Source organism: Vidua chalybeata, chromosome 4 (genome assembly GCF_026979565.1).
Source record: "Vidua chalybeata isolate OUT-0048 chromosome 4, bVidCha1 merged haplotype, whole genome shotgun sequence".
In the NCBI taxonomy this organism is placed as follows: Eukaryota; Metazoa; Chordata; class Aves; order Passeriformes; family Viduidae; genus Vidua; species Vidua chalybeata.
The window spans coordinates 68005378-68019240 of NC_071533.1; the positions used below are offsets into that span (position 1 = coordinate 68005378).

The window sequence follows — 13863 nt, forward strand, 5'->3', positions numbered from 1 at the left end:
CAAACGGTGATGCCACTACCTCCCTGGACAGGCCATCCCAATGTGAAGAAATTCCTCCTGATGTCCAACCTAAACCTCCCCTGCTGCAGCTTAAGGCTCTGTCCTGTCATCCTATCACTGATTGTCAGGGAGCAGAGCCCAGCTCCCACCCCCAGATTTTGTATCTGCAGAGGACCTTTCAGTAAATCACAGGACTGATTTTACTCAGGTCACATCCTCTGTCCCTGAGCTGTGATGTCTCTACATACTGTGAATGTTGTTATCTCCAGGCTGATGCATTCACAGTCATGTGCACGTGTCTCTCTGTGTGAGCTACTTCTTTCTGACTGAAAACAATCAGCAAAAATAAAAATTTCTACTAATCCCATCTCTGTGGGACCACAGAAAACCCCTGACATTTGTCTGTAAGCTCTATTGTACATCTGGCCAGAACAATTCAGATTCACCAAAGACCTTGTGTGGGCCTGCTCTGTCCCCTCAGGACAGTCAGGGTCTGTCACTGACCTCTTCAGGCGTCAGCTAAACTTCACTCTTGGAGCTCAAGACAGAGCTGGACATCTCATCCATATCCCACAGTATCACTAATACATTGTCTTAGCTCTTACACAAAATCTTTCCTTGTTCTGGGAAACTTGGCCTTAGTAATAAAGATAACAGGCAAGTCAGTGTCTCTGCTGATTGTCGATATTTATTAGATTTTGCAGAAACACGCACTAAATTTTATCCTACATAAGCCCAGGCTCAACTTAATCAAAGTTTAGCATGATCTCAAGGCTCCCCTCTGATTCTGTCAGCCTGTGAAATTTTTTTTATCTGATTTTTTCAGTACTTTGCTCTGTTCCACGATTAGGTTGGGCAGGATGAAGGTTGGGGAAAATGCCATGGGGGTTTTCTAAGCCAAAGCAAGAGATCTAATCCCTCTTGGCCAGGCACTCGGGATGGGTCAGAGGGGCTCAGGGCTCTCTGTGGTGGCACTGGGGGTTTGTCTGCTTTGCCAAGGGACCCTGTGGGAGCTCCTGTGTGTCTCTTGGCATTCAGTGTGGTGATACCCAGAACTCACTGAGCAGGGGGTGGGGATGGAGTCTGGGGCTTGTCAACCTCGTCATGTGGCCCTGGTGGCTGTGACATCGCAGAGAACAGGTCACAGTGGGAGCCAACACCAGGCAGCTCCTGTCCTGCTGCCCCTGTCTCGTGCTCCCTCTCCCTGCCGGCCCCTTTCCCCCACCTGTCACAGGCCATGGCCGTGGCAGTCGCGTTCCTGGTGGCCGTGCTGGCCGCGCTGCCCAGGCTGACACACGACCCGCAGGCCGACGTGGCCACGGCACAACAGATGCAGCAGCGCAAGGAGCTCCTTCATGAGGAGATGACACGGCTGTGGCAGGAGGTTGAGCAGATGAGATCCCTGGAAGGAGCTCTTGTCCATTATGTGTTTAAGAACTGGCTGTTTTGGGCCACTGCAGCGGCCATGCTGGCGGAGGTCTCATGGCTGGCCTGGCAAAGGAAGCTTGCCTCCAGCAGCAATGATGATAACAAGGGGAAACAAAACCTCAACAGAGCATGCAGTGGTGCCAGGCTTTTGGCTGAGTCCACCCCATTACCAGTGCAGGAGCTGCCTGACCCACACAGGAATCTGAAGCAGCTCGTGCATGACCTCCTGTGTATCAGCCGAGAGTTTTCCAGGAGGACTTCCATGCCACAGATTTACCCAGGCAGAGGAATGGATGGCAGCCATGAATCCTGGAGTATCTTCGAGAATAGAATCTTCTACCAGCTGCTCGTGTTCCTGCGGCCACCCCCTGGTCACGCTTTCATCCTGGAGCAGGACACTTTGAGGCAGCACCCAGAGAGGTGCTCTGACATCCGTGTGGTACTGGAGTGCACGTGCTCCATGGAGCCTGCGATGGGATATTCCTCATGTTTTGTCCATCGCTGGGGCAAGGAGCTGCTGTGGGATCACAAATCACTGGTCCTAGAAACCCTCTGCACGGGCTTCTACCTAAATGTGGAGCAAATCTCCATCTGGGTGCAAAACTTGCTGTGTGCAGCCTGGCTGCGTTTGCCTCAGTGGCCGCGCTGGCGTCTGACGCTGCTGCCCTGCTCCCGCTCCTGCAAGTTCCTGGTGAGCAGCCCCTCCGAGGAGCAGAGCTGCACTGAGGTGTTCTTTGCAGTGCATGAAGGCAGAACAGGCAGCTTCGTAGTCCTGGAGTAGGCAGCAGCTTCCTCATGGATCATCTCAAGTGCCATCACGCAGCTCGTACAGGACAAGCCTCTTTGGCAGCATGGGCTTGGGAAAGACAGGTCCTGCTGGCCACCCTGATGGTCTGTGACAGGGTGCCTCACACGAGGAAGTGAGGGAAAGGCTGTGGATCTGGTCTGCCCAAATTCTAATAAAGGAGCAAAATTTAAGATTTTTTTTTTCCTTTTGACAAAAGCAAGAGTTTTAGCATTTTTATGGAACATTTAATGGAACATTTTATGGAACATTTCTGCTGCACAAAACCAGTTTATAACTGTCAAAATAAGCCACTAATTAACAAACAGTTAAGTGCTGGTTGAGATTTTCCTTCAGTTCAGCACAAAAATGGAATTCTGCTTTGTAGTGTCATAATATTGCCAGCTTCTGTTTTATTGACTTCCTAACTTCATAAGAACTTTCAGGTGATATTGCCCATACATAAGGAATAAGGGAATACCCCAAATAAAGCACATAAATCACTGAATACATGTTTCATATATTAGTCCAGACTTGAACAATAAGCAGAATAATCCATGCCTGAAGGACTGGATGCTGAGAGATGACTGCATTTCTTCCTCTGTGCTGATGGGCAAAAGGACTTTTGCCACAGGCATCATAATACAGCTGGGGCTGCATCATAATGCAGTTGAGCTGGGGCTCAACTGCCCAGTTGAAGTCTTGTCTATGAAGCATCTATTTTTTTCTCTAAGTGAATTAATGTATCATTTCATCCATTGTAAAGAATAATAAAGCTCAGCCCTTGCAGAGTGCGTTAGGGGGTTGCACCTGCTGGCAGCACTGGCACATCTACATACTCATGGTGAGTACAGAGTGGAACATTCATGTAATGTCCTTACATTACATGAGGAGCAAGCTGCCTGTCTGAAAGTATATAAATGCCTGCAGAAATTCTGCAATAAAAGTCACAGTGCAGGTTTTGGAATACCGGGCAGGATATCTCCTGAAACAAATCACAGCAGACAGATTTTCAATACCTACTGCTCTGGTCAGACCCAAAATAGCATCGTTGTGAAGCTGAAGTTCATCATTTGTCAAGCACAGCGTTCCTATAGTGGCTAGTGCAATGCAGTTCAGATTGTGAAATCAGCGCCAATGTGAGCCACAAGTTTGGTGCAGAGCAGGAAATTGGCATACAGGAAGAACTGCTTGTGACTGAACACCGCCCAGTTAAACTTCTTCAGCTACCCTACAAAGAGTGCTTCAGGTGAGACTGTGGCTTCATTTCAGCACATGATTGCAAGCTGAGACACACTCCCTTAACTAGCATGAAACTGGATCAGGGCAGGTTTAGAACAGATATCAGGAAAGGTTGTTTACCCAGAGGTGGCTGGGCACTGGAACAGGCACCCCAGGGCAGTGGTCACAGCACCAACACGAGAGAGTTCAAGAAGCATTTAGACAAAGTTCTTGCACACATGGTGGGATTCTTGGGGTTGTCCTGTGCAGTGCCAGAAGTTATTCTACGATTCTATGGTTCTAAACTTCTAGCAACCACTAATAGGTAGGAATCATCAGGTAATTTCAATATACAGATGGAGTTAGGTGATCTCTAAGGTCCCTTCCAACCCAAACCATTCCATGCTTCTAGGAAGCCTCGTTTTCAAGTCTGTGTTTCCCCAGTTTACTTAAACCAGCCCTTGATTTTAGATGATTCAAGCCTATGATTCTTTTTCCAGACATGGTGGCATGCTTTGTTAGAGATCTGTATTAGTGTCTTTGAAAATCTGAGAACATCAGCCACATAAATATTAGAATATATATAGCTGTATAAATAAAAAGGTGAGGAAAATTAAAATAAAAATAAAAAGAAGGTTGTCAGTCTAAGAAAAAAAGTTCAGGAATACTCACAAAGATATGCATTTTAAAAAAAGCCTTACTGAGAAGTGAATCACAGAATCACAGAATGGCCTGGGTTGGAAGAGAACTTTAAGATTATCTCATTTCTTCTCCACTAATTCATGTTGCTCCAAGCCCCATCCAACCTGGCCTTGAACCTCTCCAGGGATGGGGCAGCCACAACTTCTCTGGGCAAATAAGAAAAGACAATAATACACTATTGATATAGAGACCATGATCAGAGTAAACAGGCAACAGGCTCCACTTCTTTAAATGTGTCACAAGTCAGCTTGCTAAGAGTTCTCTTATTTATCCATCAGCATGAACAACTCAGCCCTTGTTATGAGGTCCAAATTCCCATTTTAGAGCCCACAGGGGAGCAACAGTGACTTCTGCTGTGAGAGAAAATGCAGATCCATACAAAGAAAAGTGATTCCAGGCTGTCCTGTGGATCCAGCCATGAGCAGGTTCTCCACTTCTGTGCTTCAGGACATTCAGCTACTAGGACAGCAATACTGCCCAGAAGCTTTCCTACCATTTTCATCAGCTGTGAAGAAGCAGGTCTGACAGAAGCTCCCAGGCTGTGGAATCTGCCAGTAAGTCACTAATTGAGCTGTTACAAGCAAAACATCTGTAAACATCTGTCAAAAAAAAAAAAAAAAAAAGGCAAATGTGATTTAGCCACGGTGCAGATGAAGGGATAGATGACCTGCCAAGCTGTATTCTGTTCTCTTATAAAGGAAAAATCAAAGTGAGCCATATTGAGTGGCATGCAATGAAGGGTTTGCTTTATACTTGTCTTAGTTAAAAGCATGGGAATTTTTCTTATGTGAAGTAGCTCTCATAGTCTATAGCGTGTTCATTAAATAAGAAAGAAAACAAACAAAAAAGCCATTTGTGGTTTTTTTTTTTTTAATTATAGAGCAGAGGAATCGGGTATTGTTTTGGCAAGCACTGAGCATAAAGACAATTGTGAAACATAGTGGGACTCCTTTGATAAAATTAATGAGAAAGAAAAAGACATTTATTTCAGTTATCCAAGAATTTCTCCAAACCCAGTGAAACAAAATGCAAATAACTTTTTTTTTTTGTAGTGCTGTATCTGACTGTTGCACATTTTGTAGGTGTGAAGGTGCACCTCTTTTATAGAGAAGGGAAGATAATGAGATTTCAAATACCGATGCATGAATTCCTTCATTTGTGTTCTTTTACCAGTCATCTACACAACATTTAGTAGAAAACTATAATTTTCCATGTCTGGAGAAAAAAGATTAACATCACTTGCCTCTTAAAGAGACCTGAAGAAAATGTTTACATTTAATTTCTTCATAGGAAGCAAAAGCAGCAGTCTGAGGCCAATGGAAAGATTGTCACATTCCAAGGAGAGCCCCTTCTGTCCACAACATCTCACAGCAGTGAGTCCTGGAATGGCAATTCAGAGCTGGCCCACACAGTGTATTAAAAATTGATTTCAGTTGAGATAAGACTGTACAGGTGAGCATAAATCACACTCTTGAAACTGATAAAAACATTTCATTAGTTATCTGCTCTTTAAATGTGTAATGCTAGCACCCCCGGGATAGAAGGGGAGGATGGTGCCATCTGAAAATCCAAGTTCTGGCTGAGAGTACTTAAATAATGATTAACTGTGTTCATGTGGATGTTATCTGGGGACATTGAATCTCTTAGTCAGACTTCCTGTGGTTTGCATGCCAGTAGTTTTCTGAAACAGAATTAGGGGTGTGGGTGGCGTTCACTGGGAAGTCCATTTACATCAGGCAATTACTTTTTGAACAAAGTCATACCTCTCATTTCACTGAGACCATGGAGGTGAGCAAATTGCTCTTTTTTTATAGGCACAGCTGAATTACAATCAAATTGCCCTCTGAGGAATGCAAGGAAGTTTTGGTTTTCTTTTTCTTTAAATATTAGATTTTTATTAGATAAACTGAGTCACATAAAAAAGTGAGTGATAAAAATTCTATCAGCTATTGAGCCACAAAACCCAGAAATTTCCCCTTCTTTGTTCGTTTGCCCTGCTAATTATATAGATCTTAATTAAACAGGCCTTTGGAAATCAGTTGGAACATAGTAAGCAGACAAAGGATGAATCTACCAGGGAAAGAATCAGGTGCTAGCTGCTCTTTATGGCATCTACCAAACAATAACAAAGTGTGGGGGAAAATTTTCTTGACAAAAGGAATATAAAGAGTCTATAGATCAGCTGCCAAGAAATCTGTATTCTGGGTTTAAAAAAATCAAAGAAATTGAGCCAGAAGTCATCAGCTTTTAATTCTATCTCAGTCCTTGGGACTAATGTTTCTCACTAATTAAGCCCATTTGGAGTCCTAGAGTCAGAGGATAAGAAATATGGAGCACAGGGATTCTGGCCAGGTGAATTTGGGCATTGGAAGGATTGTCCATTCCATGGGCCAGCAATCTGGGAATTTGGCCTGACCTGTTCTTCATGGTTTTCTCTTTATTTTTTTTTTTCCCCCAGCTATAACAGCCAAACCTCAAGAAAGGAATGAAGCGCAATTATCTTCAAGTTTTTATACTGATGAGAAAAAGCTACAAGGTCATGGGGAATAGCATAGGAAGAATTGTTTTGGCATGGAAAATTAAAATATAACAAAACTGCATAAGCCCTGGTAAGGCAGGTGCCTGTGTTAGCATTCATAGAAGGTTTCAGAGAGAGAGGAACAATGCAAACCATTTTAATTACAGCTGGTGCATTCTGGTGGAACATTAGTTTTACAACATGAAACCCACCATCACTTTCAAAGCTGTGAGGTTACTAAAACATTACTTTTCTGTTTAATTGTGATTGCCAAGTATGATGTGAATTTCCCCTCCTAATGCAATTTCATGCACCTTTAGGGCAGCATCTCTGTGAAAATTGACCTATAATTTGTGTGAAATATTATTGTAATATCCATGTTGGAAATGGAGCATAAAATTATACTAATATGTACACACAGGCCACATTTGCTTATTTTCAGGGCCTTGTTTCAAGACTATTGTTTTGTCTACTAGTTTTTTTTTTCCAAATGAATATTTTTGCATAATTTAGTAAATATATGGAGTTCTAATTTGGATCTGAAAAAATTCAGATCACTATTACTCCATTGATTTCCTTATATCAAAGCAAGTGTTTTAAGAATCAGACTCAGGTTATTAACTCTAGAGATATAATTTTAAGACACAACTGGATTCTTCAGTTTTACCTGTGATATCTGCAAACACCAGAGTTTAAATGTGTTACACTTTTACCCTTTTTTTCTTTCATTTAGGACACTGAAATACTTTCTTCATTATTGACTAGTGGAGTTTTAGGACATTAAAAGTGTGGTCCTTGTAGCCTTTTATTTGTGGGAAATTTTTAAATTAAAAATAGAAATCTAGAATCATAGAATCCTAGAAGGATTTGGGTTGGAAGGGAATTTAAAGATTATCTGGTTTCAAACCCCTGCCACGGGCAGGGACACCTTCCACTATCCAGGGTGCTCAGAGCCCCACCCAACCTGGCCTGGAACATTTCCAGGGATGGAATGTCCACAGCCTCTCTGGGCAAAGAATTCTTAAATCTCTCAGTAACCAATGAGGAGAGACATTTGCTCTTGTAGGAATTCTCATCTTGTCATCTGAGCACACTCTGAATGAGCAACTTTTATTTCTCATGTTTAGCTCCCTAAAGTTGTGTGAGATGAAGCCAACCAGTAATGTCCAAACACACAGAAGTGTATAAATACTTGAGTCTAGCTGAATCTCATGAATTTAAGAGACTCTGTTTTTGTACCTGTGTAATTTTCTGGGAGAAAACTCCTAGCATGCCATAATTGTTATGCAAACCATAAGTCTTAACACTCTGCAGCTGCTTGTAAAAAAACCCTGATGAGGAAATAAGTTAAGTCTGAGCAATATTTGCAAATCTCAGAGATGATATTAATTTTTGCAAGCTTGCCTAAAACTTATATTTGCTTATATTCCTAAAAATTCAACAGAAATAGAGACCCAGTGATCTCTTGAATGGCTACAATTTCCAAAGCCTTTTTCTGCCTTCGGAGAAAGTTTCTGCATATCACAGCAAGGCTGCAATTACTCCAGCGCTGCAGAAATGTGCTCATGCTAAAGAAAGAGCCTAATTATCCTCCTATTTCCAGCTTGCCTTTCTTGGTACAACACTTGAAAGGTTTGTGTCAGAGCATTGCCTGTAATCACACATGATCAGTTTGGGTCTATCTTTGGGTCTCAGCACCTGTATTGTGTTCCTGAGTTAATTTGAGGGGACGTTTTATGGTTCAGGTGTCTGCATGTTGGACCTAGAAGACTCAAGGGAGTGAATGGATGATGTCCACATTCAGTCAAGCTGGACAGGAAGTAAATATTTGCAGGAAATAATTGAATTAAGAATAAATAATGTGAATTATAACAGGAAAAGAAATTTTATTAAATAGGTTAGTCCTTGACAATGAGAAAGACAAACTCCTCTATCAAATCATCCCTGTGGGACTGTAGCCCAATGCTCCTTAGGGTGAAATCCTCAAGTTATGGACATTATTTTCTGTTTAAGAAGTTTATCTATCTTCTATGTCATATTTTAACAATGTTACTCAGCACTTTTTTCCCCTGTTTCAACAATATTTAATCTTAACTTGGGCTAAATTTAGGACACTTTAAATGAAGAAACCTTTTTCTCTGTACAAAGCAGAACTGTCACTGTAAGGTTGGAGAGCAGCTCAAACACTGACCTAGAGACAAAATGATACCCTGAGAGAGAATCGCAAAGCATTTTTTTTGTCATATCTGCTTCCACATCAGATTTTAGGGTTGTCTCTAAATTTGTGATTTATCAACTGACTTGTGACTAAACAAAGATGAACACAAAGCAAAACTTTCTAACTGCTTCTGATCTCAGACTGATCAACTCCTTCAGACCTTCAATCTTGGAGTATAACTCAGAAGAATTATAAAAAAAGGAAAGAGCTTTTCATAACAGTTAGGAAATTGGTCTTCCTATATTCTTAATCTTTAGGTGTGAAAGCTTTTTAACCTGCTCCATCATTTTAACTGTTTCCATCCTTTCCCATGTCAGCATTGTTACCAAATATGCAATGCATACATACACAAACAAAGTATACTGAAATCAGAGGTAATTTATAAATTACATTACTGACCAAAGCAGTCTTTATGGAAATCCACATAGCTGGCCACATTACAAGAATTCAGTGGACCTTTCTGAGGGGCAATAGAATTTAAAATTTTACAAGTAACAAATTGATTTTATCTCAAGTGTTTTAAATTCATCACTACTAAATGTCAGTTGCCTGTTGAATAGCAAGTGGGATCCTTAAGGGGAGTCAGTTAATCTTTGTGGTGAATTACTATTTATATAACACTCAAATACTGTTAGCCTTTACACAGACAAGGATTGTGAGGACAAGTCCTTGCCTCACGGAGTTGAGACTGAGAATTTGATTCTGAAAAATCATTCCCACATGGATTTATTGAATCAAGCAGTCTCACTGAGCTCAGGGTTAAAATTCTTCTATACATTTAAGCACACAAAAAGTTTTGTATATGTATTCAAAAGTATCACTTGAATCTATTTTTTATTCCATCTCTATTTAATTCCACCTCTGTTTTATTCTCTGTTTAAAACACCTAGACAACGTTTTGGAACACAACAAATAAATTTGTGCCTTGTAAGTCTAATACTACAATCATCTTCTTTGTTATTGAAAAAAATGAAATAGGAAGAAGCTTCCTACAGTCAAGAGAAATTACAATTATAGACATGCTTGGACTTCACCTTGAGGGGGTTTGCACTTTAAGGAACAAACAACATTTCTCTGACATTCAAATAACAAAGGTGGATCCAGCACATATTACTGAATGACTGAAATCCTGGATCCTTCCCCTTCCTATCTTACCCTATATTTTTTCCTGCCAGTAAAGGCGTATATTTCTAGTTTGATGGCTGAAAACCAATCCCTTTAAATCAATAGGATCCTTGACATGAATATAAGAGGAATAGGCTTAAGCCTTGAGACTTTCAAGACAGGAATATATCATTATTTAAAGCCATCTCTGCAGAGGAAGTGGTTCAGGTGTTCTGATGTGCTGGTGGCTGAACTGCCAGACAGCAGACATTGAACCCCAGAACTCTGGATTTTAGAACTCTCCTGCCTGAGGTAAGGAAAGCTCCTCTATTTGCTCATTGACCTTTGAAGTTGGGCCAGCCAATATCAGTAGGGGAAAAAAGACACCACAGCAGATGGGCTACAAAGGCCAGCACCAGCTTGGAGACTGTGCTGAGATGTTTTGTATTAACCAGAATTGTGCTTTAAGGGCAGAGGAGAAATTAGAACCCTGAGAACAAGCAGCCCTGCAGCCACTGCAGTTAAAGCGAGGAGAGAAGGGGAAGAAGGAATTGTTGGGGGCTGTATTCCCATTTACTCCAGCACTTGTCTGCATGTCTCTCTTCCCTGGTGGGATGGGAGCAGTGATGCTGCTTTGCTCCCCTGGGTTTCCTGGTTTGTGAGGTCCTTCCTGCAGCTCTTACAGGTTTCTGGGAAGCTGCCACATCAAAGGAACAGCTGTGGTTTCAGAGGGCACAGCATAAAGGGGGTGGTGCTGCAGGAATGGATATCTCCAAAACTGCCCCTACTCAAATCTGTGTCCAGAGAATCATGGAATAATTAAGGTTGGAAAAGAGCTCTAAGATCATCCAGCCCAACCATCACCTAGCACTGCCAGGTCCACCACTGAACCATGTTTTAAGCACCTACAGGTGCTTTGAGCCCAAAGCAACAATCTCACTATTTCACCTAAGGCAATGTTATTTCTTTACCAGTACCAAGGGAAATAAAATTAAATTATAAAGAAGTGAAGCCGTTCAAGACCCTTGGGAGGCATCAAGTCCACTCTGAGAATCTTTTGTGCAAACCATCTGAAGAAAAACATTAGAGGCATTATTTAGATAATGGATACACATATGCTGGGGTGTGTGAGTTTATATAAGTTCATGCACATCCACACATCCAATTCTAGACCTTTTATTCAGACTTTCACATGCAACATATTTGAGACAGTTATTTCCACATAATCTCTTTTTAAGTAGTGCAAATTATGATATTCAATGGCCATTTTTAATTTTTGGATGACAGCCTGCTTTCAGTAGAAGATGTTAATGTAATTAAGTGCATGCAAAGCAGAAGGAGAGGATACTGGAGAAATTAGAAAAGAGTAATTTTTGTGCTATCACTGCAAAGCAAATAAAAATAGTATTTCCTTTTCATTTATGAACAACAAAAAAATATATCTTCCCCCACGCCTGGCAGTCTAAAATGTACCTTATTGTTCAGTCCCCCTTTTGTGCTCATTTCCTTCTCTCTTTACTCCTTTGGCTTTGTGTTTTCAGCTGGGAGCCATCCTACCTAGTAGACCACTCACATATTTATAGCCTGGCAAATTGATTCATCCAGGAACTGAAGTGTTGTCTGAGAGGCAGAAAGATGGAAAGGCACCTAGAATGGAGTATGGTGCCTAAACCAGTCTGCTGCTAAGGTGGGCTTGGCCAGCTAAAAAGTGCAGTACCACTTCTGCTGTGATAAAAGTGAATATAAATCCCGTGGGCTATCTTCATCTTTTTATGCATTTATCTTCTTTTTCTTTAATAAAATGTTTATTCTTGGCAATTAAAACCTTGAACTCTTTGATTTGCTTCTGTTAGACACTACATCCTCTACAGTGTCATGAAATGTTCTTCTGGACTCTGAGATTTAATGCAAAAAAACCCCTCTCAATCAAAGGACTTGGTTCTTATTCTGGCTGCTGGCTGTAACTTACTGAAATTCATAGGGCAAAGTTGGGTCTTTGAAGAAATGTTCACTAATTTAAATAAATCAAGAACATTGGAACTGTTAAACTTGGCATTAAGGGTTTCTGTCGGTCCCTTTGTTACCCAAATGGAATTGATCCTCCAGAAGGAAAGGTCAAGGCTAGGTGAGAGTCTTAGTCAAGGAGCTGAAATTTCGAGGGCTTTATCTGCATGTGAATAGCTTCTCTTTCACCCTCAGCACTAATGCTTTCCATTTGCAGCTGTCTGCCCTGCAGAGATGAGCCAGCTGTTTGTGAAGCCACTGCTTGAAATGACTGCCCCAGATATAAAGATAAAACAGCACTTGGGTTGTGTTAAAAGCCTGAACTCCAGTGGGGTCAGCAGTTGCTCCACATGTAAATCAGTTTTCTCAGAAACAGAAATGGGGTCAGTGAAGGGTCCTGGGGGAGTAGCAGAAAGGGGACCACCACAGATGATTCATGGTGTATTATCATTAAAATGGGTGATCTATGCAGAATAGAGATGAGACAGATGAATGAGATGAAATATTATGAATATTAAAGAGATAAGTACACATTTATGTATATTAGAGCAGTTAGTATCACTCATTTCTAAAGAGTGTCAAAGGTTGTAACCGAGTAGTTAAAGGCTGCTGCCTTCCTTTTTGGTGAACTATATTTGCATATTTATTTTGCAAAATCTCTTGCAAATTAATTTGGGTCTACCAGACAACACAGAGGAAATGATGAAGCTTGATAATGGTGGATGCAATGAAAAAATGAACAGACAGACATACTTGTCTAAATATATTTATACAGATGAGATTTGTCATTGTTTTGTATTATTTTGAGCATTCTATAAAGAAAGAGCAAAAACCCCCATATATAGATAAACCTTGCTAAACAATAAAATTATCCCTGTAGCTGTAGCTTTGTGACAATGTGTTCACACATTTTTGGGATAAATGTTAGGGCTGTGTCTTTTAGGTGATAAATATGATCGAGTCTTTAGCATTAGATAAGATTTTGCTTATTTTCTGTGAAATAAGATTAGCACTGACACCAGTGAACAGCCCAACACAGCAGCATTAACAGCAGTGAAGCTGCTTCTATTGCAATCCTGACAATCCCCATGTCCTGCAGAGAGCAGCAGCTGCTGTGAGAATAGTGGTGAACACAAATAAAATGAAAGTGTGGAATCCCCTGTATGAAAGGTGGTGTATTTTCCATATTCTGACATTTTACACACACCAAAAATATGCTTTATACAATGAATATATGTAAAGAGTCTTGGGAAGAATAATCTGACTGAACAAAAGGTTTGAATTTTTGGGCTGGCAGCTAATGAGGGATTGCCCCATCCCTGGAAGTGTCCAAGGCCAGGTTGGAAGGGGCTTAGAACAGCCTGGGAAAGTGGAAGATGTTTCTGCCCATGGCCTTTTACTTGGGCTGGCCACAATAATGTTTGCCACCTATTCTTGTTAACAAAAAATTGAAACAGAGTCACGTGGGTGAAATCTCCAAATAATTTAACATTTCCAGTGCCACTTGATGGAATTAAAAACAAAATAAACAACAAAACAAAGAACTTATTGAGATTTGTAATTAGTCCCTTTTCCTGTCTCATTTATATATAGAAACATATCTACGTAGAGAAGTTTAAAAATAATGTAAAATAAATAAAACTGGAACTGCACCAGGTTTTAAAATGTAATTATGATATGCTCTATAAATTTGAAATTCTGTTGTGAAAGTACATTTGTTGTTCCATCAGTTTTGTCACTTGTACTTTGTCTTGTATATTATCACGTGATAGAGAAAAAAAATCATATAAAAGTTTGACTTTGAAAAAGTAAAAATGGGATAAAGTACATTGCTCTCTTTCCTCCTACCCAAAAAGTCAAAGGAAAAAATCAGCTTTTTATTTT

At 40.7% G+C, this 13863-nt stretch overlaps 1 protein-coding gene and 1 long non-coding RNA gene across 4 annotated transcripts; both read left to right on the plus strand.

The window, feature by feature from the left end:
• Positions 1-729: 729 nt before the first annotated feature.
• On the plus strand, positions 730-2406 carry LOC128787176 (inositol 1,4,5-trisphosphate receptor-interacting protein-like 1). Its single transcript, XM_053941149.1, has one exon. The coding sequence runs from the start codon at positions 1238-1240 to the stop codon at positions 2207-2209; it is 972 nt and encodes a 323-aa protein (XP_053797124.1). The 5' UTR covers positions 730-1237; the 3' UTR covers positions 2210-2406.
• Positions 2407-2795: 389 nt separating this feature from the next.
• On the plus strand, positions 2796-8501 carry LOC128787291 (uncharacterized). Of its 3 annotated transcripts, XR_008430657.1 has the most exons (7): positions 2796-3056; positions 3299-3461; positions 4583-4689; positions 5426-5587; positions 6594-6744; positions 8098-8285; positions 8399-8501. It is a non-coding gene; the product is annotated as an uncharacterized LOC128787291 (long non-coding RNA). The 3 variants fall into 3 exon arrangements; XR_008430655.1 differs by lacking the exon at positions 2796-3056 and having other exon boundaries at positions 3073-3461; positions 8399-8500; XR_008430656.1 differs by lacking the exons at positions 2796-3056; positions 8098-8285 and having other exon boundaries at positions 3081-3461; positions 8399-8492.
• Positions 8502-13863: the final 5362 nt, after the last annotated feature.